Here is a 25,981-nt window from a genome sequence, read left to right as displayed (position 1 = left end):
GAAACAACAACTGAATGAAAAACTGCTTGTCACCTTCTACCGCTGCACCAGAGAGAATATTTTAACTTACTGCACTTGTGCCAATTGCACAGTGGCAGATAGGACGGTGCTCCACAAGATTAATGTCATTGCCCAGAGGATCATTGGTTCCCCTCTCCCCTTTTTGGAAGAGCTTTATAGTTCCCACTGCCTTAAGAAAGTTCAAAACATTCTTAAAGATCCATCTCATCCCGGGCACCCTTTTTTTGAACTATAACCACAGGACAATGGAAACAAGGACAAATAGGCTGAAAAACAGCTTTATCCCAGGGCAGTAACCATATTTAATTCTACTGTATAGTGCAATATGAATGCAGTATGATGGGTTTTCAATTCAATTGTATAGAATGTGAAGGATGTGTGTTTTTGTTTTATTTTCATAGTTATAACGTATATGGAACATGGCATTTAATTTCGTTGCATGAGATGCAATGGCAATAAAGTAAAACTAAACTTTTTTTTAAAAGTAGCACTGGGCTTGATGACAGCCTGGCTAAATACCGAAGATCATTCTCTTCTGTATCAATATATCAATGATTCTCTAGAAAAAGAGGAGCTGAGAGGAGAGGATCCAGAAAGGCCTTTTCTGTACATTCTTTTTCACAAACCGTTTTCAGTTTTCAAGCCCATGAACATAAATTACTAATTGCATGTAAACATTCTTCTATATTCTCATATTTCAACAGCAGTTTTAATCAGCAATTTCACATACTTACTAGAAGAAAATCCTTTGAATATGCAGTCAGAGATCAAACCTGTTTCACTAACTGCTTTGACAGTTACAGTGTAGTTAGTTCCACAGGTAATGCACCCCAGGAGACAAGAGGTTTGGAGAGTGTGACACCGGGCTTGTCTTTGGTCTGATTCCAAAATGGTTATGTATGTCTTTGCACCAGTCCCAGAAGACCAGCTGATATTGGTTGTGGATTGTGTCACTTGAGTTACTGAAAGATAAGCTGGGCAGCAAGGATCTTGAAAAAAAGGAAGAAAATATTTAGCATTTGATACTAGCCAGTGGTGAAATGTAAAACATTTTGTCACCGGTTCTTTGGTCGTGGCTTGGTGGGTGTGGCTTGGTGAGGGGTCATGTGACTGGGTGGGCGTAGCCAACTTCTTTTAATTTTCAAAGCATTTTTTACTATCTATTCTCCCGAACCGGTAGTAAAAAATGCTTTAAGAAGTGGGGGTGGGGGGGAAGCTTCCAATGATCGTGCGCTCACAGCTGAACTGGGCGATCGTCAGAAGCTCCTTTTTGTGCTTTTTAAAGCATTTTTTTTCCTGCCAGTTCGGGCAAATAGACAGGAAAAAATGCTTTAAAAAGCTTAAAAAAAAAAAAGTTTCCGACAATCGCGCGGTTCACAGCCGTATTCTTAAGGGGTGACTAAGATATTTTAGCATCTTGGGCAATTTGCTGTTTATAATGATAAATTGTCCGTGACATGGGTAACAGACCCATCATAACTTATGTAACATACATCTTCCTATAAATATTTTAATATGTTCTGTCCCAAGCTGGCTTGGCTGTCTGCCACGACTAAAGAGGGAGATAAGCAACCCCTTGGTTAGGAGCCCAGAAAATTATTTCTAGGAAAACAAGGCCTGAACTCAAGGAATTCTGCAAACTTTCACTACACCTGGATTAGCAAACTTGTTTCCTGCAAAATTCCCCTCCCGTCGCCCCACCTATAAGGTCTCTGGGAGGGGCCAATCAGTAGCCACCTGTTTCCTATTTCCTTCTATGACCCTTTTTCCAAAGCTGCTCCCTCCTCTTCTCAGCCCTACACATACCCACGTCAGGGACAGCCTCCATCTGTTCCTCCTTACTGCTCCCTAACTCAGACGCCGCCTGATGGCCAACAGGCCTCTCTAGTCCCTGCTCTGACTCTGAACACCCCCCAGAGTCTTCCTCAGCCTCCAGGGCAGTCCCATAGTGTTCATCGCTATCAGAGTCCACCAACAGCTCAGTCGGCCGCTGTTGAGCCACAACACAATACTACTTGAAAAAAATGGTACCGGTTATCCTTGACTTACCACAGTTTATTTAGTGACCGTTCAAAGTTACAACGGCACTGAAAAAAGGGACTTATGATCATTTTTTACACTTATGACTGTTGCAGCATCTCCAATGTCATGTGATCAAAATTCAGATGCTTGGCAACTGACTCACAGTTATGACAGTTGTAGGGATCATCTTTTGCGACCATCTGATAAGCAAAATCAGTGGGGAAGACAGATTCATGTAACAATTGTGGCAAGAAAAGTCACAAAATAGGGCAAAATTCCTTTAACGTCCCACTTAGCAACAGAAATTTTGGGCTAACTTGTGGTTATAAATTGAGAATTAATTGCTGGCAGCTTTATTTCAGAATTCTACATCTATGTTAAGTAGAGTTACATCCTCTATTTAAGAACAAGTTTGTGTTCTTGTAGTCCTTCCACAACCAGTTTGGTGCTGGACAACTACATTATATTTATGGTTTGGGGGCCCTTTATAATGTGGGCTTACAAACCAGTTGTGCTGTTTAAAGCAAAGGGGGGATGACGTTTGTAATAGCTGTGCGTACTGCACACTGGTGACTTCAATTGTATTATTGTAATACTTTCCTTACCTGTCTCTAATGGGACACTGTAACTAGGCAAGCTGTATCCTGCTTCTGTACTTGCTACAGCATTGATAAAAAACAGGGAACCACATGGAAGGTTATGAATAGAGCATGAATTTCCAGAACTTGTGCAATACCACTTTCCTGCTTCTCCTTTTACTGTGACAGTATACATTGTTCCATCACTATGGGCATGCCAATGCACACTAATTATAGAAAGAGTGTCCTTTGAGATGTTTAATATTTCTGGGCTACACGGAGCTGAAAGATTATAGAAAGAGCAGAGAAAATACCACATTCTTATTTGTGACACATACTGTATTAAAAGAGATACACATTTTAACATCTGCAATTTTACTGAAAGTCCAATAATACAACAGTGGAAACACCGCCCACACTGCAAAATGTCATCTCTGCAATCCTGTTCTTTCACATTTTTATTTGAAATTTCAAAATAATAATTTTCAATATTTTTTTTGAGAGAGATTGTGTGGCACAATCTTCTCTAATATTTATTTATTGCATCTTATTAGATTCAACAAAAATGACTTTCAGTAGTTTACAACAAATCCCAAATGATCATTGTTGTCTTGAACTACATATTATCAAAAGCTAAGCAGAATTTGGTCAATCTTGTGAAGAAGATCAAGGCTGTAGGCTAGAACGGCATGTTTTTTTAAAAAAAAGACCTATGGCCAAATTCACTTCTATAGTGTCACCAAGAATATGATGTAGATATGTCTATGGAGATTTTAAGAATCCAGATGACTTGGAAAATACTTTAATTCATGACAATAATGTAATCAACTATATTGATACTATAGTATTAGAGCCAAAATAAAACAAAGAAGAATCAGCAAATATTCCTTTGCTGTAATTGTGCTTAACAGACAATAAGAAACAGTTTCCATGGGGAAAAACAATACCCAAATTTTCAAAAGAAATGCAAAGCAGTTTTATTTAAGTTGTTCTCTTGGATATTCCCCCCTCTCAAAAGTACTTTGAAGTGTGATAAATGTACATATAGTTGTTTTCTTCTGCTACTTCCAACATGGACATCAGATAGCAGTTATTAGTTTATTTTCAAGTCTCATTTCATCTTATTATAATTGATGTCTTGCTTTAAAATAAAGGCTAAAGTCATACCTGTTGTCACTTGTTTAGGTTCACATGACATATTGCTGCCTCTGATTTCACTGAATGAATAGACCGTGATATTGTACTGAGTGTTGCATTCAAGGGCAGAGAAGGTACAGGTTGTGGCAGTATCATGGCATAGTAACTCACTGGTGAGGGCAACAGCTTTGGTTTCATACATTTCAGCACCACGGACAGGAGACCAGATAATCTGAACGGTGTCACTAGACACAAACACCGGGCTAAAATTACTAGGACAGCAAGGTGCTAAAAGGAAGAAAAAGGGAGGCAGGGTTGGGATTAAGACAATACTAAAAAATAATAAAGCAAATTATTGCAATGCAAACATCCCAAATCAGGATTTAGTCATGGGTTCTTATGTTGTAATATTATGATAGAAGAAAAAATTGCTGGACAACTCTTGGGTACTTCGGCACCGCTATTCCAAGTGGCAGTGATCCTACTGTTGGGTCATCAAGGATCTTCTAATATAAAAATCCATCCAATCATAACTGGATGCAGGCATTTCAGGAGTCTGATTTCCTGAAGACATTTCAGAACCGATCTACTTTTTGCTTTTAACCCAGGCCATATGATGAGAACTATAATCAAGAGATGATTCCTGCAGAATTAAAAACCTCAACAAGAGGGAAAGAGTGACTGCTCATTCTTGAATTAAAACCAGGTTGACACCAGCCTGGTTTTTCCATCTAAACAATTCATTCCTCAGGCAGAGATGGAATTGTTTCTGTACTGCTTAACACCATTACAGATGAAAACTTGTCACTGGCCACGACAGCCATGTAATTACTGCCTTTATCATTTATTAAAGCAATTGCTAACTTTGTGCAAAGTCTGTCCAATACACAGAAATAAACTGAACCTTACCTGTAGTATAGTTAAATATGTCACCTAAAGGGCTCTGCCCAGCCTTGTTGTAGGCAAAGACACTGATGAAATAGGTGAAGCCACAATCTGATTGGAAAAGGCATCGGGTACATGATGTGTTGCAGTGCACCTCCAAGCCATCATCACTTTTCACAAAAGCCACATAATAATCACTCAGATCAACATCTGGCCATGACACGGCCAAACTGCCTGGTTCCTTCTCCTCAATGGTTATACATTCTGGAGTGCAAGGGACTGCAACGATTTAAACAAAACTCTCTTTAACTTTTCTCATACGAAACAAAACTCAGGACAATAACAACTGCAGCGATTTTTAAAATTGCCAGCCAGTGTAATGTTTAAAAAATGTTCATCTGTTGCATGTGACATGATGTGATTTTGTAGAACATCTGCTTTTATCCATCCACTTGTACCAAATATGTCAATTGCTGTTGTAGCCCAGTCCAAAGCCAAAGAAGATGACAACAAAATCAGTCCATGCTGCATAACTTACACAGCAAATGTCAGAAATGGTCTTTAATCAATCAGAATAGAGCTGGAAGGGACCTTGGAGGCCTTCTCTAGACCAACTCCATGCTCAATCATGGAACCCTATACAATTTGAGACAAGTGGCTGTTCAGTCTCTTCTTAAAAACCTCCAGTGATAAAGCACCCACAACTTCTGAAGGCAAGCTGTTCCACTGGTTAATTGTTCTCACTGTTATGAAGTTTCTCTTTAATTCCAGATTGCTTCTCTTATTTAGGGAACATAGTGCCTGCTATTTCTAGCAGCAGTAACACTTCTACTCACAAGCACATGGACAAGCACCAATCAGATATATAAGTATATGTTTTTGATATGTTTTTATACTATCAAGTAATTTTTGTTTTAAAATAAATTTATTAAGCAGATGTCAGTATTGCAGATTTTGGAGGAAATTATTCTTGCACATGATCTAAAATGGAGATTTCCAACCTTGGCAACTTTAAGATTTGTTGACTTCAACTGCCAGAATTTCTTAGCCAGTCATGCTGGCTGAGAAATTCTGGGAGTTGAAATCAAATCTTAAAAGTAGCCAAGGTTGGAGACTCCGGATCTAAAAGACTGTTTGGTGACATTAACATTACTAAAAAAAAAACTGAGAGACCATGAATTCTCATCTTGTCTTAGGCAGGAAGCCAGTTGGGTAACTATGTACCAGTTACTCTCTCTCTCTCAGGTTTAAGAAGGAGATGGCAAACCATTTCTGAAAATACTACTAAGATTTGTCCAGGCAATTGCCAATACTCAAGACAGACAGACACACACACAAACATAAAATATTTAAAGAGTTAGCTGAAATAAAAGGAGTGGAGGCAGCTGGTAAAACAAGCCTTGCTATCTTATAAGGAAGACAGTTAAATATTTTAGATATTTTTATTTCCATAAAAATAGTCCATATGTCTTTCTGTTTTACATTCTTCTGTCTGTGTAATATAATTTTTGGATTGTACATGTTTACCTACCAGTTTTGAAAATCACAGCCTCTGTGGGGTTGCTAGAACCAGCTTCGTTGCTTGCTACAACCACCAGAGAATACTCAGCTCCACACTCCAATGACGAGATAGTACAGGAAACGGAAATTGAACTACAGTTTTGTTTGGAACTGTTGCTATAGGCTGCAATGCTGTAACTGTAAGCACCTTCTGTTGGCATATAAGAAACCATTGCTCCCAAAGACCCACTATCAAAGATCACTTGAACATCTCCTGGTGCACGAGGCCCTGGAATACAGTTTTAACAATGCAAACAAAACAAAAAAAGAGCTTTTAATCTAACTGTACAATCAACTTCATCACTCTAAAGTTATGGTACAGTTAGTTCTCTTCTAGTTTAGTTACAGTGTAACAATTATCAAATCTTGTTTTACGGCTTGGCTTACTGTGGGAAGCTATCAAAAGGTGGCTTATTGAACTTAACATTGTTACGTAAATTCTCACTTTGTGAGGTATAAATCCAGTGTATATGAATGCTTACATTTCTAGCAAAGGTGTTTACAATGAAGAAACCAAGGTAGCCAAAATGGCAACATCAATTCCCTGATGTTTGCTTAAATTGCCTAATTTGAAGATAAAATTTGAAGTTATAAGAACTGTTTATATTTTCATTCTTCATTTATCATCTACAACAGCCCATTGTATTAACACTTCAAAGAAAGCAGTAACATTGAAAACACAATGGTTATTCAAGTATTGTTGCTACTAAAACCATGGGCAATAAGCCAAAATCTTTTTCTTTAATCATTGTGATATTTATTGAAATTCAATTGTTCCTTGAAAAAAGATGCTGGCTTCTTACTTGTTCTTTGATTGTAGGTAAAATCATCTCCAGGTATCCCATTAATATCCCATGCATATACCTTGATGGTATAGAGAGTTCCTGGATCTAAACTGGAAAATGTTAGGGAGTTGTTGGTGGTATTTTCTTTTAACATGTTACCCAAGCCATCTGATCTTATGATAGACACAGAGAACCCAACAGCCATATATACAGCATTCCAGCTAACCACAATGTTGTTACAACTCGGAGAATTTGCTGTCAGCATAGGGGCAGCGAGCACTGTAAATGCAAAAATACAGATTAGATTTAGTGAGATTTGGTATATGGGCAAATGGAGATGAAGTAAGACAAAATATCAGTCTAAGTCAGTAATGGTAGTGATGTTTCTTAGATAATATTTGTATATACTGTTGGCATATATATTCTAACATGGCAATATGCAGTTATCCACTGTAAAAATACATCTGTTATAAATAGCTATAAAAGTCATATTTTCTCCTACAATTCATGGACACAAGGGTGCAATATTTTTATGTATCCTAATTCCTTAACAGACAATAATAGATGATGGGAAAGTGTCAAACTGGAAAACATATTCTATAAAGTGCATGTCAATACTAACTACAGATAAACTGGCAGCCAATACAGTTGTCCCAAGCTAGTCTACAGTATTGTTTAACAACATACAATAGTATGACTTGCAACGAATAAAATATCTAAATCTTTTCAAGAGAAGTCCTAGATGGTCTGCATTATATATATATATATTCCATCACTGAAGGTCAAAACCTTATACAGTATAAATTTTCCCGCATGAGATGAACATATCAGATAGAAAATATTCCTAGCCAGCTGATGGCTTACTTATAATAAATTTCTTAAATTAACTTCTTAATCAGAAAACTGCATTGATATTTTGACTGTGATGCAAACATATTAATCATTATCATTTTATCATTTTCAATTTTCTACACCTGACCCATTCATTGTCACCATATTCTCAACAACTCATTCAGAAATCATAACGTTGCCACTGGATAATTAAGCAAAAATTCAGTGCCATTTTAGTGGTGTGCAACTTTTGGGGCCCCAAGAATTTCTCTTGATTTTTTTAATGGTGTGTCAAACAATCACACTCTAACAAGTAGTGGAGATCCAGTCATGTATTTAATCATGTCTTTCACATTCAAAACTACCATTTGGAAGTTGCTGTGAAATAAACTCAAATGTGAATATAGTGCTGGGCCTTATATCCATATACGGTAATCACTGTTTTAGATCCAGCAATTCTGGGGCAAATTATTTAAATCTCCTTCTCCAGAGAGAAAAGACTTTTGAAATATTCAACGGGGAAATATACCAATAACATTTAACCAATATTCATTTATTTAAAAAGCCTAAAACATTGTTTCCTCTCATACTTATTTGGCTTCCATTGCATCCTTCTTATTCTAGATGCAACCATTAAATCTAGTGATTATGTGCCATAGGTCTTTCTAGGAGGATCTCTCCCTACCTGGGCCCTTCAGATTTCCCAGCAGTGCACCATTGCTACTGTTACTGTCCATCCACTTTGCTGTTCATCAGCCTCTTTTTCTCTTTCCATCTTTTCCCAATATAACAGACTTATTCAGAGAGCATCGTTTTCCCATAATGTGTCCAAAATATGATGAGTTGGGGCTGCTTATTTATGCCTCAAGTGAGAACTCTGGATTGATTTGCCCTATGAGTAAATCTAGTAGCCACAAATAACTGTCACTGACATTAGTAAATGAAGGGGTTCTATGTTTCCCAGGTGTTGCTGAACTGTAATTCTCAGTATCCCCCAGTCCTGGCCATTGTGGGTGAAATTAATGAGAGTTAAATTTTACCTGAAAGGCCTTGAGTTCCCTGTTCCTATGATCTCTATATTTACTTAATCTCTTTTTAAGGCAAATGAATTTGTCATTACCACAGCTAGTGACGATCAATTCTATCACTGGTTTATTTATAAAAATGTATTGATCGTCTCAGTCCTGAGGGATTCTGATAGTGTACAGTTGTGAGCTATAATTACAAAATTAATATATAATGTAAAGTAGCAATAACCGTTCTGGTGCCACACACTCATACAACTATGTACTGCAATGAATCAGAACACACATGCAGTCCTTGTTTCATTATTTTTGTTCTGCTGCAACACAATCCTCTCTGAGGAGTCAGAAATTGTTTAAGCCTCTAAGTAACACAACTGGGTGGAACTGGGAATATACAGGATAACATAGATATTTGAAACAATGATAACTGGGACTCTTAACTATGATAATTGGGACTGGAATTTACATTGCTAAATAACACGGTCATAAAGCATGACATCATGTAACCGTGAAGTTTGGCAATGGAAATTCTGACACTTTGGGTTCCTGTTGTTAAGTGAATCATCATGGATTACTAAGCATTGTCATCACATAGTCATCATTTTCTACCTCCTGCTGGCTTCCCCATTGATTTTGCTTGTAAAAAATTGGCAAAATACAAATGGCAATCATATGATTGCAGGATGCTGTGCCACTGCAATTGCAAGCTGGGCACCAAGTAACTGGACATAATTATAGGACTATGGGGATGCTGTGTTGGCCAGAACTTTAAGAACCGGTTGTAAGTACAATTTCTTCAGCACAATCGTAAGTTTAAATGGTCACCGAACAAGCGGTTTTTAAGCAAGGACCCCCTGTAATTGAAAAGACTTTAAAATAGGTTCATTGATTTTCAGAAATTAAACTCTATCCTATCCATACTTACTTGCTGGATATATATTAAGGTAAGGTAAATTGAAAGAAAATGATTGTGGTTTTAAAACTGGAGCAAAAGAAATCTACAATTAAAAATAAAGTAATAATAATAATAACATAAAATAAAATCAATAATTTGCGCTATGCTGACAGTATCTGATAGCCAAAAATGCAAAGGATCTGTAAGCTCTAATAATAAGAGTCAAGAAACACAGATCAAATTAATGATAATAACAACCCAACAGATGGTCTTTGCTTAGCAGTTTCATCACCCAATCATTATATGTGAAGATACATATATACAAAAACAAATATAAATATAAATTACTGATAGCATTGATATCTTTCTTTTATTCAAAAGCTATCAAAGTCTCTAAAGCAGGGGTGTCAAACTCGCGTCATTACGTTGTCATCACCTGACATATCGTGACTTTCCCCCCTCGCTAAACCGGGGGCAGCCTAGCCAGCATGTGACACATCTAGCCTGCGGGCAATGAGTTTAACATCCCTGCTCTAAAGCAATAACAAACATCCTTCTGAAGCTAGATTAAACAAGTGGTTTGAGGCAGTGTGGCAAGGCTATATGGCACTTTGGATTCAAGACAAAAAGTACATATGCTACCTGCCTGCAACTCTTTAAAGCAACTGTATCATTTCCTTTTACATGCCCACCCTCTGAAGTTGTAGCACCAGTCCAGGAAACAATATATTTGTTCTGATGACTAGCATTAGAGAAACATTCCCATATATTCTGTAGGATTTTTCCATCTCCATATCCAAGGTTTTGCACAGCCTTAGTTTGGTTGCAGAAATCACCTTAATATTTAATAACTTGTACAGTGTCTGAATAACATCAGAAAGTACCTGTCTTTGCTTTCTTTGAAGGGGAAGGCTGACTTCTTCCTCCTGTGTTTATAGATCGGATTGTGATTTTATACAGCGTCGCAGCTTTCAATTCTGTCACGGTCCCTGGTGAATTTGTGACTATTGTTTCAACGAACATCTCTCCATCCTGTGCTGCCAGAAGATAATTGGTTGCCCCTGTGACCGTTGCCCATTCCACTGTGATACTGGTACTCAGTTTTGAATAGGCTTGGTCAATGATGGGAATCTCAGGAGCTTCAACAAAGGGAGGAGAACCTCAATCATTTCAAAATCAAGACACATCATATTGAAAGTTGCTGAATGTGGATGTTTCTTTCAAAGATAGGAACTCTGAAAGCTTGGATGCCTTTACTCTGTTCATAATATGTGTTCTCTTAGCTGTATCTGATTCCAGAAACATAATAGAAGACCACACCGGGGACAATACAGATAATCCTTGATTTATGATCACAATTGAAACCAGAATTTCCATTGCTAAGCAAGGTGGTTGTTAAATGAATTGTACCAGATTTTACAACTTTTTCTGTCATGATTAAGCAAATCGTGCCATTGTTATGCCAATGACGTGGTCATTATGTGAATCCAGCTTCCCCTATTGACTTTGCTTGTCAGAAGCAAGCTGGAGAGTCACAAATGATTATCACATGACCCTGGGACACTCCAACTTGTCTTCAGAAGTTGTAAATGCTCCAACACTGGAAGTTATTAAGAAGAGATTGGATAACCATTTATCTGAAATGGTATAGGTCAGCGATGGCGAACCTTTTTTGGCTTGCGTGCCACAAGTGGGGGGAGCGCAGGGGGGTCATGTGCGGGCGTGCCGCACCCATAATGCAATGCACGACCCCCCCAGTGCACATGCGCGCACAACAGGCGCCCCCCCCCATTTGTACATGCTTTTTTCGCCCTTCCCAGGCTCCAGAGGCTTTATAGGAGCCTGGGGGGGGGCAAAAAAAGCCTCCCACGCCCCCCTGGAGGCCCTCCGGAGGCTTCAGGAACCGTCCGGAGGCTTCCCTAAAGCCTTCGGAATGCTTAAAACGACCCTCCGAGCAAACCGGAAATCACTTCCGGATTGCTTGGAGGGTCGTTTTAAGCGTTCCACAGGCTTCAGGGACCATCTGCTTCCCTGACGCATTTGGAGTGCTTAAAACGACCCTCCGAGCAAACACGAAGTCACTTCCGGTTTGCTCGGAGGGTCGTTTTAAGCGTTCCAAAGGCTTCAGGGAAGCCTCCGGACGGTCCCTGAAGCCTCTGGAGGGCCTCCGGGGGGGGGGCAGGGGAGGCTCTTTTCACCCTCCCCAGGCTCCTATAAAGCCTCTGGAGCCTGGGGAGGGCAAAAATGGCTTTAAAAAAGGGTGAAATCAGCTGGCCAGAGCGCGCATGTGTGCTGGTCAGATGACAGGGCAGCACCTCACATGCCCTGACAAATGGCTCCGCGTGCCACCTGTGGCACGCGTGCCATAGGTTCACCATCACTGGTATACGTGATGACTAACTTTTTCCAGACCAAATGCCCAAAGCTCAAGCACGTGTCTGAACCCCCAAAATGCAATGCGCACATGACCCCCTGCATGTGCCCTGCCCCCCTGTGCATGAACTCCCCCCACATGCCACAAAGACGCCCACACCCATCTCACGAGCCCCACTCCTGCACATGCACAGCAGAGACCCAAAGACCAGCTGGTTGGCAGGAGGCACGCATGCATGCACATCAGAGCTGAACTGGGATGATAGCTCGCCCACCCACAGCAAGGGCGCTGCATGCCACCTCTGGTACGTGTGCCATAGGTTTGCCATAACGGGTATAGGGTTTCCTGCATAAGCAGGGGGTTGAACCTGAAGACCTCCAAGGTTCCTTCCAACTCTGTTATTCTATTCAACCATCCAAGCACCTAAATTTTGATCATGTAACTATAGGGATGCTGTGGTCGTTGTAACAGTGAGTATTGGTTGTAATTTCCTTTTTCAGTGCCACTATAACCTCATTGATAAAGGAGGGTTATCTGTACACAGTTGCAAGTCGAGGACTACCTGTACACAAAAACCTTTTTTAAATAGAAAAAATTATAGGTGGGGAAGAGAATTCATGAAGGAAATGACAGGAAAAAAGAAAAAGAAACTGCATTCTCAAACAGTCAGCAATTTCACAATAAATGGGGTTTCAGAAACCTTGGCAATTTTCCTGGAGCTGTTCTAATGCAAGAAAGGTGAATTCTTTTTAAACAATATTTCCCTTGTATTTTCCTTAAGCCAGTACATTCTTTCATTCAGTGCTTACTAACTAGCTACTCAGATACACACACACACATCCAAAATTTTTTGCAAGGATGCTTATTCAACAAAACTCTGCGCTAGTAAGAAATTATTCAGAAAAAGGAAGTATAGTAGCGGAAATAACATGTCTTTTTACTTTCTACTTCACTGCAAGTGTTTTTCTTCAAAACCACATTTAAACTTTCTGTTCACAAAATAAAGACCTGTGGGCAGGTAAAACTCAGAACACAGTGTTTCATTTTATTTCATTACCGAAATCCTCTATGGATTTACCTGTTTTATTGTACACTTCTCTAATTAAACATAGAGATGAATATATCTCAAAGAATACAGTGGTTGCTTTGTCATCAGGATTTCAAATTGAAGCAGCTAATTGCCTGATGAATTATAAGAAGCCCAGGAGAAAGGATTGAAAAGGATGCATCAAATACACTTCCGTGATGACACACTTAACCCAAAGTTTACTAACCACTACTTTTACAGTTTATAATAAATTGTAAACTAACCACCCAAACCCTAATTGGCTAAATTTTCATTAGCTAGTTTGTGATTCAGAATGAGAAAGACCTAGTTTGTGAAGGGAGAAATGCAACTGATAGGATTAGCTGATACAATTTTTCATCAACCCCCCATTATAATGGAATGTGGGAATGACCTTGAAGGGAAGAAATGCTGCCTAGGAAACAATCAGACAAAAACGACAGGGGCTCATGAAATACCTTAGCAGTTAGAGAAAGAAATTTAGGAAGGACCCAGCCTAATTGTTCAGATAGTCAAAAATAGTGAGGGGAAATTTGTACCTTCAGACATATAAGATTCTGTTAATGTAGCCTTACAATAAAATATAATTAGTTCATCTAGTAATGTTTCCTGTCTGGTTTACCCAGAAAGGCTGACACCCATTAGTATTAAGAAGATAGATCTGAAAGGAAAATTTGTGGGAGGAATAGAAGTGTACAATACAATTTATACAATAGAAGTTGTCCATTTTATTTCCATTTGTTCATAGTGCATGGAAGATGGATTCATAGTAGCACAGTAGAATCCAATTCTTGGACTTCTGAAGGGAGGATTAAGTCAAGATCAAAGAGAATCCTTTAACTACCATGTTTCCCCCAAAATAAGACAGGGTCTTATTTTTTTTGACCTCTGAAATAAGTGCTTGGCCTTATTTTTGAAGTGCAGGAGCCCCTTAACCTCGGCCTGCGGGCTGCGAATCAGCGAATTCAGAGAAGCCAGAAGTTCTGTCTCTGTTTCTGGCACACTCTTGCCAGCGCTAGCGATACTGGGCCTGCCACTCTTTTTGCGGGCGCCACTAAGAGAAGGGGCGCTGAAGTTAGGATTTGCGGGAGCGGCCTCTGAGAGTTTGGTCCGCATGGATGGAAGGTGCATGTAGGCATGTGGGGCAATTCCCCCCCAGGGATTTAAATATTTTAGGGGAGGGCTTATTTTAACGCATGTGCTCAAAAGCCCAATTGGGTCTTTTTATTCTGGGGAGGTCTTATTTTGGGGAAAGCATGTAGTTGGACTGCTGATCCATGCATATCACTATTGACCACACAAATCTTTTTCAATGTGGCACTCTACAGATATCCTGGGAAATACGAATATAACTCCCACAATTCCCAGTCACCCAATTCTCATTTTTCAAACTATCTGATACTAACCTGTTAACTGCTTTATCAGTGTTTCAGCTAGTATAACCCCATTTTTATCAATGGCATCCACCTTTAGAGTGTAAACTGTGTTGGGGGTCAATGATGACAAAGTACCTACAAGTGTAATATCACTGAAATGGCCCATCAAAGTATGACCCAAAGTGTTCACAGGGGTTGCTGTGACTCTGTAAGAAGAGGTATCTGGAACTTTAGGCCAACGAAGAGAAACAGTTCTTGAGGTCACATCATAAAGAGATACTGTGAAACCTGCAAAACAGATACAAACGTCATGTTCAGTTTTCCCCATTTTCCTGGTTGCAATTTAGCAAATATTCAAATGCAATACAAGTCCTTCAATTATTAAGTTCTAAAATCATTTACAAAAATGTAGATTTTTAATATCTTTTTTTTAATGACAAAATAATTTTTTATATTTTTTTTACCTGTGCCAGCAGAAATAATCTGTAAAGGAAGATTTGGAAAATTAGTAACAGAAACAAGCACTGAGATATTTACCTTAAAAATAAAATATAATGGCAGAATACTTAGGAATTTTCACAGAAGTACTTTACATCTGAATGTTTTCAATAGGAGCTACTCCCTACTTATGCATTTTAAGTTTTCAATATTATGCACATGAGTCTATTAAAGTCTATTCACATCTACATATAAGAATCTATTTAAAACACTTTACATCTAAATCGTAATAATGTTTACTAATTAAATAATATGATAATAACAAAGCTATGGGCTAGTATTCAGAAGTTCATATTATTAATGAATCTTTCCTTTCAAAATCTGTCTGTTATTCTAGAAGGGAAAGTTTCCAGTTGCTGACACACAGGTATGTGAAACCAGAACACAATCCTACCATTTTCCCTAGAAGATCTGAATGCAACCCCCCAAATCTAGTAAGACAATTCCAAATATTCATTCTATCCCATGTTCTTGTTAGGACCACAATTGTCATATGCATTATGGTGCTTTAAGGGACATCATTTGTTATGTGTGACTTGTTGTCCACAAGCCATAACTGAATCCAACCCAAAATGTTTATATCGCTAAGATCTCTAGGCCACTCCGTTGATCAGTTAAACTTGCTCTTTAGACCAATTGACACTTACAAACACAAAAAGATATTTACAGTTGAGGCAGCCAGGCATAATTCACCAAACCTAATTGTTAAATAGTTATGTATTTGATTGAATTTCTGATTTATTTCTGAATAGCTGTGTCACTAGATCACACCAAAATAATACACTAGGGAATAAATTGAACCAAGCTCAAGCTTTTAAATAAGCACTGTATACAGGAATCATAAAACTAAAACTCATTTTTGGGCTAAATATGTTACAGCTGCAAAGAAATAATAAGATGTTTAATTAAAGTGAGTTTTTCATTTTTTTTAAAGGATGTCTTTTAAATTATGAATTGAGTTAAAAATTACAATAAAGGTGCATTTTCATCCTGCACTATCTCATAAAAATGAAACACCCAATGCTGCTAAGTAAATACATAATTGAGTGATAAGATGGAAAAGTTAATGTATTGTAAAACATTTCTGCATCTGAGGTTGCATATAGTCTAAAGTCTAAATCAATTAAGACTGAAATATTGATCTTAACCTAAAATAGTTTTAAAAAACCAGCATCATTTCAGAATTTTAAAAGTTTCATAAATGAAAAGAAGATGTAGAAAATATTAAGACTGTAAGTGTTTTTTTAAAAGCAAGTAATTCCTGGAAGAGGTTAAGAAACAAGACAGACTCACCATTTTAAAACTTATCAGAAACAATCCAGAGGAAAGGAACAGTTTACAGCCTCCACACATCGTACCTACTTTTCTCACTAACAGAATGAAATTACCACTTAGAACAGAATTCACCTTCTAAAAAAGTTATCAGTTGGCTTCAGCATCCAAGTTTGTGGCTCCTCCTCCAGTTACAAGCAGCTTGTAAAAATTGTACAAAATAAATCTACATCTATTCGTGTAAAGATATTTCTTTTTTTTAACATTATGGGATGCATACATAGAAACTAACATCTTACATAGTAACATTTTAGTAAATTACTTTCTCAAAACTTAGTTCTGACAATATATTGAAGACCAACATGAATAAGGTCTGTTCACAAATTACTCTATTCATGTGAAATATACAATAGGGGACTATATACCTATTAAAGACAAGTGCAAGACTTATTCCCCAAAAGAATGATGCAAAATGTGTGTGTGTGTGTCTGTGTCTGTGTGTGACTACATAAATAGTAGATACAAATGGTCTTGAATTATGACCCTTTGTTCAGTGGATGTTTACGGTGGTGCTGAATGAATGGGTAATTACGCCCAGTCCCTGATGTTATGGCTATTGCAGGATCTTGGTGGTCATGTGATCAAAATTTAGGTGTATGGCACCTTCCCTGCACTTATGACTGCCTCAGAAGCCTTCCAAAACTTCACATGAAGGCCTTACATGACTTGAACAAGAACACATAATTTGAACAAGGAGCTGGTCTGGCTTCAAGAAGGAAGCCTGGTGTAACCATCAGCTGCCCCATAAAGGGCCAGATAGGAAGAAAACTGAAGGCAGTGGAAAGTTGGAGTGGAGTTGCAAGGCAGCTAAAAGGGCAAACATGGGAGTTGGTGGGTACGGGGGCTGAAGAGGAGGAGGCAGCCTCTTACTGAAGTTTGGGACTGAGAGGAATGAACCTGGGAATGGTTTCATTTGGGTTTAGTTAATGACTGGTGGGATTCAATTAATAATAGTAAGGGGATTGCCAAGATTGCTGTCTCTGAGCAATGCAGTCAGATGACATTGCCCTTCATGGTCGCATTGCTTAGCAATGGAAATTTGAGTCCCAATTGTTGTGATAACTTGAGGACTGCTTGTAGCATGGTCATTTAACTTTATAGTAAATTCCTAATCGTTCTCAGAAGCAACACACAAACTTCTGCCTAGAATCCCAGGTTTGGACACAAATTTATTTCTAGATTTCCGAAAAGAATACAGATTTCTACTATTTCTACTGGGGAAGAAGAGAGCTTTTTCCACTGTTTTGACACAAACATTACATTAGAAAGTAATGACGAATGTTGAAACTGGGCTTTTCCTGCTTGTTCACCCTTTTTCCTTTTCCTTTTAGCTATAAAGTAAAAGAGATCCCCAGCCCCTAGATCAGGGGTGTCAAACTCGATTTCATTGAGGGCCGCATCAGGGTTGTGTTTGACCTTGGAGGGCTAGGGTAGGCGCGGCCCGGGTGATCATGGCCAGCTCAATATCACTTGTGTCGAGGGCACCTGTCCTGTGGTGGCCAAGTGCTAAGCAGGAATTCCCTCAGACCCTCTCTCTCTCTCAGTATAATCTCCTTCCTTCCTTCCCTCCTTCTCTTTTTCCTTCCCTCTTTTTGTTCTCTTCTCACCAGTAGATGACGGTCTTTCCACAATACACTCCGACCACCTGGCTATCAAAAGCTGTCAAAAACCACTTTTAATCCACAAAAAAATAAAAATAAAGAGAAAAGGAACTTTCCCCCTGGGTTTTTTCTTTTGTTATTTTTCAAATCCAATTATAAAAACAGAAATCTTCTAAGGTTTTAATGTTTTAACCTCCACTTTGTCTTTCTTCCTTCATGAAATTTCCTGACTGCCAATTAGCTGCTAATTCTGCTCCGGGACTCTTTTTAAATCCCAATTTAAAATTTCTTTTTACCTTTGAGTTGGCCACTCACTCCCTTGGATCCAGCACTATGTTCCGACACCACTCCTGCTCAAAATTCTTAGTCTGGTTGCCCCAACTTTAAAGCGGTCATTTGGGATATGGCCGCCGCACTCGTCAGTTTGGAGAGCTTTTCTCTGACCTGCCAAGGAACTTGCCAGTTCCTCTTGGTCGTCTGAGACATCTCTCCTTCTTCCCGATCCCTTCAAGACGTTTCTGGTCCAAAGACTCCCTGACAGTGGTTTGTCTGGCTGGATTTTCATGGGGCTCGTCAAAGCCTGCTATTTTCCAACTGGTCTCGTCGCAATGCTTCCGGTTTCCCCATTTGTCACATTACAATAGAACTTTATTTTAACTCACTAACTGGAAGAAGGTGGGCCTCTTATTATTAACCGGTTGATGTTTATTGAAACATTTCATAGAAATATGTAAGTGACTTTCATCCTTTTTTTCAACAGAAAAATACAATCTTATTGTCTCTCCCACTTGAATATTGTGCAAGATCCCTCAGTTGCCATTTTAAGCAGAATCTTCAAATCCATAAATCATCCATCATTTTTTTATTTCAGTAAAAAGTCCATATAAGATTTCCAGTCATTTGAAAAAGATGTTCTCTGACAAAACCAGGTCAGTTTTGCTATTTCTACTAATTCGAATATTTTCACAATCCACTCCTCCACTGTGGGAATATTATTCTTCCATTGTTGTGCATCAAATAAGTGTATACAATTATCAAGATATTATGTCTTTTTTTAATTCCCTGCCCATACGTCCCAATAAAAAGAATTATGTTTTTAGCAATATTAATCTTTAAGACCCTTTGCATCATTCTATGAATTTGTATCCAACATTTCTTGGTTAACAAATATCTCTTCAGATGGAAAATCCTCAGTGTCACATTGTTTCCATAATGACTTCATTATAAAACAAGATTAATTGGTGCAGAAAATCAGATCATTCTATGCAGATATGGTAATTAGAGGGTGTGTTGTGTTGTATTTTGCAAAAGGGTGAGACAAATCTGCCTGAAGAAGACAGGCAGTTCTGACAAAAAAAATCCCACCCAGTCTGAAGCAGTGACCTGACTGATGGATGATTTCCCACGGAAGGCTGAAAAGCAGTAAGGGAAATATCCCCTGGCCTCTAGCAAATGGTACATTCACAATTCACTATTTAGCAGTGGCTCAGAACAAAGGCAGGGTCATTATTGACAAAGGGGACAATTATTGTTACTCTGGCCTTGTGGATAAAAAGCAATTTAACAAGGTCAGGAACATCATATATGTCAATGTCAGGTGAGACTGAACCATAATGGCATAATGGAGTTCTTAATGCAAACATTTAAATTGAATGGGCCTCTCCTGGGCTATGCCCTTTAAGACATCTTCCTTCAAGAGACCTGGGTATCTTCCCATCAGAATTCTTCACATTCTATGAGAAATTGCTAGCATTGGGGAAGTAACAGGCTATATTACTAGGTGCCAAGATCTGCATGGAAAGATGGGCTAAGCCTCATTTTGGGACGCAAAGAAAGGAAAAATAGATCAATACTGCACATGCAGAAATTCACTTAGTGAATTACAATTGCTACTACAATTTGTTTCATCACACCCACATGATGATTTGCATAAAAATCCAATGCAGCAGGAGACTTGGTAATACTGGTCTACTGAGTTGAATATATCATTTCTTTCTAATTTTTAAATGGCACTAGACAACTCATGTCCTCTTGGTCATTGTTTCAGAGATATTTCCTTATCTAAATGGATGACCACAGGTAGGCAAAAAAGCAGTGGGAGTGGGAGTGACTTCTGACTACCTGCCAACTTCCCCCTTGAGTGTCCTTATGGGAAGCTCCCTTCCCCTTTCTTCCAAACAGACAGAGCAGGCAGGTAAATGGGTGATGCAGGGTGGGAGAGGGAACAAGGGTTTGCAAGACTGGCTGGGAAGCTGACCCAGACTATTGAAAAGGAAGATCATGTTCTGCAGCAGCAGCAGCTCAGTCACGCAAAAGCAATCACAACTGCGCCAAACTTAATTCCACTGACATTGTGGACACAAGGTTTCCCATTTGAGGTACCTTGGTTCAAAAATGGTTGCCCTATGCTGCATTGTTTCATCCAGTTCAAGGCTGTGGCAAAAAGAGTTTTAATAGTCTTTAAGATAGTCATAACTGCTTTTCTTGAAAACCTGGCACCAATCAGTTCCTTAGCCCTGTTGCTTTTTTTCTGCAACATGTACATAGCAATGCTGAAATTTAGCCACATGTAATTGGCAAGATAACTCGTTAAAACTGTTTGAAATTTAGAAAGAGCATAATTTTTTTAAAAAATAGGATTATTACCTCCTTTAGCTTTTTTTCATGGGACAGGGTTGATTTAACACTCCTTAATAATTAGCAAATTCTTACAAGGTCTTCAACAAATGGAAGCTAGTAGAGAAACAAGACCCAATCAAGGAACGCTTCTCAATTGCTTGATATTATACTGCATTCAGTTTTGGTCGCCATGATGTAAAAATGATGTGAAGACACTAGAAAGAGTGCAGAGAAGAGCAACAAAGATGATTAGGGGACTGGAGACTAAAACATATGAAGAACGGTTGCAGGAACTGGGTATGTTTAGCTTAAGAGAAAGAAGGACTAGGGGAGACATGATAGCAGTGTTCCAATATCTCAGGGGTTGCCACAAAGAAGAGGGAGTCAAACTATTCTCCAAGGCACCTGAGGGTAGAACAAGAAGCAATGGGTGGAAACTAATCAAGGAGAGAAGCAACTTAGAACTGAGGAGAAATTTCCTGACAGTGAGAACAATTAATCAATGGAACAGCTTGCCTCCAGAAGTTGTGAATGCCCCAACACTGGAAATCTTTAAGAAGATGTTGGATAGCCATCTGTCTGAAACGGTATAGGGTTTCCTGCCTAGGCTGGGGGTTGGACTAGAAGATCTCCAAAGTCCCTTCCCACTTTGCTATTGTATTGTATTATGGAAAGGTTTTACTGGTAGTCCTCTACTTATAACAATTAATGTAGTAACCGTTCAAAGTTACAACAGCAGTGTAAAAAGTGACTTATGGCCGTTTTTCACATTTACTACTATTGCAGCATCCCCATGGTCACCTGATCAAAATGCAGACCCTTGGCAACTGACTCATATTTATGACAGTTGCAGAGTTCCTGGATCATGTCCTTCTGCAAGCAAAGTCAATGGGTAAGCCAGGTTGATTTAACAACTGTGTTACTGCAGTGATTCACTTAACAAATGTGGCAAGAAAGGTGCAAGATGGGGCAAAACTCACTTAAATCTCTTGCTTAGCAACAAAAATTGAGTTGGGCTCAATTGTGAATGTAATTTAGGGTTACCTGTAGTGGAATGCTCATGGGCTATTGGTTTGCATTTCTAATGCTTGAAAAGAACTGGTGATCTTGTATCAAATCCTGACATTCCAGGAAAAAAGTATCAAGTTTCTCTATTTAGGTGGTTATGTTATATTATGATGTGTATACTTCATTCTAACACCCCCTTTGGGAAGAAGTTATGTTCATGAGATGAAGAAGCCAACCCCATTAGTTAAACCCAGGGAAGGACTAAATCTTAGGAATTCTGTACTGGGAAGGAGAAACATGTCATTGGCTATTCATCAGCCAATCAGTATACTCAGAATTCTGCATTTTCAGGGCCCTCATTATAACCATGCACTTTCTTAGCTATTCAGGTCAGCCGTCATTTCACTACACAGTAATTACAAGGTACACCAAAGAGCTTAGGTGAGGGAAGGCTCTAGGGAGATTCCTTACAATTCCACATCCCAGCAACAACAAAAGAATCCTGAAGCTTAAAATGTAATACTAAGTAAAAGTCAGATCTATGTAAATCCCCAAGAACTGTAATGATTTTTTAAAATATGGCTTCCATCTGATATTATCAAACTGCACATCACAACCAATAATAAAATCACACACATATGCAGTATTTGTACTACCACTTTTATTATTTATATTTCATATTTCTAAACCCTGATCTCCCTCAAGGATCCTATTTGTCTATTAAAGAAGCAAATCACATCTGTCTGAAAGAACTGAACCCTATCCCACTGTTGGAAGAAAAATCTGGTCCGGTTCCAAGCTGGAAGAAATATGCTGAAAACAAAATGGGGGTAGGCTGCATGAAAAGAAGGTCTCTGTTTATTTGGTTTTCCAGAAACTTCAGTGACAGCACCATGTTTCTGGAGTGGCTGGCCAATTGGCTGGGTGAGTCGGTGGATTTTTATAGGGTTCTGGAGTTTGATGATTTGAGATGCTCCAGGGGGTTGTGCAATGTAGTGAGCCTTGTGTCTTTTGCTTTTCGAATGGTGGTGGGTAAATCCTATAATGTCCTAAAAGTCATGTCCTGTCCTTAGAATGGGATGGGGGGGATGTAGATTTTTAGGAGTCTTTTATTTTCTACTTTATAAAATCTCATCAGCTTCAGCCTTCTGTGAGAACTTTTGGCTGAAGGTGTTTTGTTTATGAATAGATTGGCCCAGTCTTTCTGAATGGATACAAAATATCCATTCCATAAAACCTCTTCTCCTTGAGGGTTTTTTTAGGACAGGAAGACTGGGGTGGCTTTCTGCCTTTAAGAACATGTTTCTCCATTTCTCCTTTGGGGAAATATAATATTCTGCCTCTTTTAATATTCCTCAAAATATTTCATTCTCTAGGAAGTGGAGGGGGGGGAGGCTTCCCACACCACCATAAATCTGATATTTTCGGAATCAAAATGTGACTGTGAATCGGCAGTCTTCACATTTAGATGTCAATAGCTCTGAAATGTAAATCGCCATCAAAGCACATCCATCTGCACAGAAAGAGCCATAAAGGTCGCACCTTGCAGAATTTGTAGCCATTTAATTGCAAAGTAGCAAGACAGAACGTTAAGAAATAACTCAAGCTACCCTAAACAGAAGAATCCTGAGATTGAGTTTTTTTAGAAAGTCCCTTCAGTTATGTTGGATTCGCACATCACGTTTAGCTAAGGTGTGGCTGGATGGTGTGGGGTTCCGTTGACTGTGAGAACCCAAACGTTGTGGGTGGTTCACGGTTGTTGACCATATTGCGCCAGCCAGATCACCCGGGTTTATTCGGCAAACCACGGGCTCAGGTTTAGCCGACATTTCATATGGTTATAGACCGATTAAGCAACATTTCCTATGGGCACAGACACAGCCCAGCGAGCAAAACCACCGCCCGCTCAGTTGCCGGCTTCCGCCCATATGAATCCCCAAGGGCTTGGGCGGGGATTCCTGCTTCTTCTTGCGGCACCTACGTCACTAGTAAGTTCGGCAGGAAAGGCGGCCGCAAACCTGCAAGGCCGGAGGCGGGGCCGGCTGAAGCGAGGGGCGGGGCTTGCGTGCCGGGGTTTGAATGGCCCCCTTGTCCGGGAGTGCGGATTTTTTTTCTCTCTCTTTTTTTCCGTCACAGCCCTGGGAAGCGCAGAGGCAAGATGGCGCCGGCCGCGGCAGCGAGCGGGGACCGGGGGCTGAAGAGTTTGGTGTGGCAGAGTGAGTGTCGAAGCCCGCTCTTTCTGACTTCCCTTCCTCAGCGGCTGAACCACTCTCCTTCTTTCCTTCCGCGCTTAGCCAAGCCTGCGGTGCCGGGTTTGCACGACGGCCTTAGGCAGACGTCCTCTTGCCTGGCACGGTCGCCGAGGGCGCGGGGACCGGGAACCGTGCAAATGCGGAATCGGTCTTCGTGAGGCGACAAGTTAGAGGGAAGGTGGTGGCTGGGAGGGGGTTAACGCTTTCGTTTGGGATCGCGGCCCCGCGGTCTGGAGTCCTCAATGCGGCTGCATCTCGCGGGTCAAGACGAAGCTATTCCGCAGCTTTATTTTTGTCCGTTTCGGGAAGCGCTTCACCTGTTAGATCTGTAAGCATGTCGCCGTCTTTTAAAAGTCCGCTTCCCACACTTTCCTCGCATGACCACTCCTATTCGCATTCCTCCTGGTCCCTCAGAAGGGCAATTTTTAAGCTTGCATTTCAAAAGATCGTCCAGTTATTAAAAACTAATATACAGAGTTCAGCTGTGGAAATGGCTTTGACTGACACACACACGCACACACACACACACACACATGCCCAGGGTCTTTTAAATTCATTCACATCCTTGGTAGGGATGGAGGGAGCATGGTGCAGTATGTATTATCCAGCTCTGGGCAGGTTGCTACTGCAGTGGTAGAGAAAATGATAATCAGATGGGTGCCTTAGGATGGAAAAGAGAAGAGTTCAAGATAGAAATTGATGGTGTTATTTTAGAACTGGCATTTTAGAATTTAATTTCTCTGCATGTGGCTTTTAGGAAAGCAGAAGAGATTAATAAACGAAAATCCTACCATCACCTGAAAGCAGTCACCTCATAGCGTGTTGAGATCTGATTTCAGTGTGCTTCCTAACTCTGAATTGTACAGTGTAGTTGAAAATTGACCTAGTTTATCTTCTATGATTGCTCTAGATAAAAATGTCATCAATCCACCTACTGTATCCTGAGCTCCTTGAAGGCAAGGAGCATAAATTAATTTTAATAAACATTCTGTGGCACCTTTAGGATTTTAAAAAAATGGTTGCATGGAGATATGGTTGATCAAGGTTCAGGCACATGTGGAATACATCATCCATACCAGGTTCTTTTATTTGCAACTGGCAGTTCTTATCCTGGAATAGATAAAGCTATTGAATTGTATGCGTAACTAAATGGGTGAAGTCTGGTGGTCGATTTAAAGTTCAGATCTTATTTATTTGGATTTATTTTCAAAGCTCTACGTACAAGATTGTTCTATATGTATGCTTCCAACTTGGTCATCTCTTTTGAAACTAAAGATAGGGGTCATGCTTGAAGGATTGATAAATGAAAGGATCCTTTATCTAATTGTGCCCTGTGGAATGCATTTGTGGTATTTGTACATATTTCTTAGCATTCTGTTTTGAGAAAAGTAATGAAAATATGTTGCACACAGATCAGCATGGTTATGGCATTGTTTTTTCTGATCTTATTGCTTTTACTTTTGGTATGATTTAATGTTTCCTTTCTTTAAAAAAAATGTGACTCAGCCGTGTTCACGTAACATGCTTGCCTTAATTTAATTGTGGTTTATTAAATGAGTGCCATAATAGCAAAGATATTAAGATATCTCAACATACATATTTACAAGAATTGCTCCTTTCCTAGTATTTATACATTAATTTGATATAGATTCCTTAAAAAAACATTGGACTTTTGCTGGTTTAGGCTGGAAGAAATTATTTACCTGTTAATCATAAATTTGGAGAAGCTTTAACATCAGTTTTAATTAACCTTTTAACCTTTCTACTCTGAAAATTTTTGAAGTAAGAATTGTTAATTACGGGCATTTCCAGCTCTATTTAACTCAGTAGGAAACAGGCACATGCTTACCTTCAGAAATGAACTTGAAAAAATTCCCAGGGGGATGGACTAAGAAGCTATTGCTTCCTCTCAGACCATTCAATTTGTTCACTCATGCTTGTTCCTTTTCTGTTCTGCATTGTTCCAATATATGAGCCCAAACGTTTTGCAGATAAAGGCTAATAACATTTCTGCTCTTATGATAAATTGTAAAGTGAAATATAAATGGTTGAAATTTTATAGTAAATTTAGAAAAATAACCACTGCCAAGAGAAATAGTGCTTGCTATAAATTCAT

At 39.3% G+C, this 25,981-nt stretch overlaps 2 protein-coding genes across 2 annotated transcripts in view; one reads left to right on the top strand and one right to left on the bottom strand.

Moving 5' to 3' along the window:
• The window catches only part of FNDC7 (fibronectin type III domain containing 7), a gene marked incomplete at its 5' end in the record, with an annotated part of 28,324 nt that extends 4,882 nt beyond the window's left edge, over positions 1 to 23,442 (bottom strand). Inside the window, 10 exons of the mRNA XM_081949155.1 lie at positions 756 to 1,010; positions 2,649 to 2,903; positions 3,789 to 4,046; positions 4,668 to 4,922; positions 6,175 to 6,432; positions 7,007 to 7,267; positions 10,624 to 10,878; positions 14,586 to 14,843; positions 15,020 to 15,092; positions 23,290 to 23,442. Coding sequence (XP_081805281.1) covers positions 756 to 1,010; positions 2,649 to 2,903; positions 3,789 to 4,046; positions 4,668 to 4,922; positions 6,175 to 6,432; positions 7,007 to 7,267; positions 10,624 to 10,878; positions 14,586 to 14,843; positions 15,020 to 15,092; positions 23,290 to 23,442 — 2,281 coding nt within the window. The remainder of the gene's footprint in view (positions 1 to 755; positions 1,011 to 2,648; positions 2,904 to 3,788; positions 4,047 to 4,667; positions 4,923 to 6,174; positions 6,433 to 7,006; positions 7,268 to 10,623; positions 10,879 to 14,585; positions 14,844 to 15,019; positions 15,093 to 23,289) is intronic.
• Positions 23,443 to 23,679: 237 nt separating this feature from the next.
• The window catches only part of STXBP3 (syntaxin binding protein 3), a 33,311-nt gene continuing 31,009 nt past the window's right edge, over positions 23,680 to 25,981 (top strand). Inside the window, exon 1 of the mRNA XM_081946874.1 lies at positions 23,680 to 23,829. Within this exon, the coding sequence (XP_081803000.1) occupies positions 23,772 to 23,829 (58 nt within the window). The 5' untranslated portion in view covers positions 23,680 to 23,771. The remainder of the gene's footprint in view (positions 23,830 to 25,981) is intronic.

Source organism: Natrix helvetica (assembly GCF_964273705.1).
Source record: "Natrix helvetica genome assembly, chromosome: 3".
Taxonomy (NCBI): domain Eukaryota; kingdom Metazoa; phylum Chordata; class Lepidosauria; order Squamata; family Natricidae; genus Natrix; species Natrix helvetica.
Note: the sequence above shows the minus strand (reverse complement) of the source record. Positions and strands in the feature narration are given on the sequence as shown.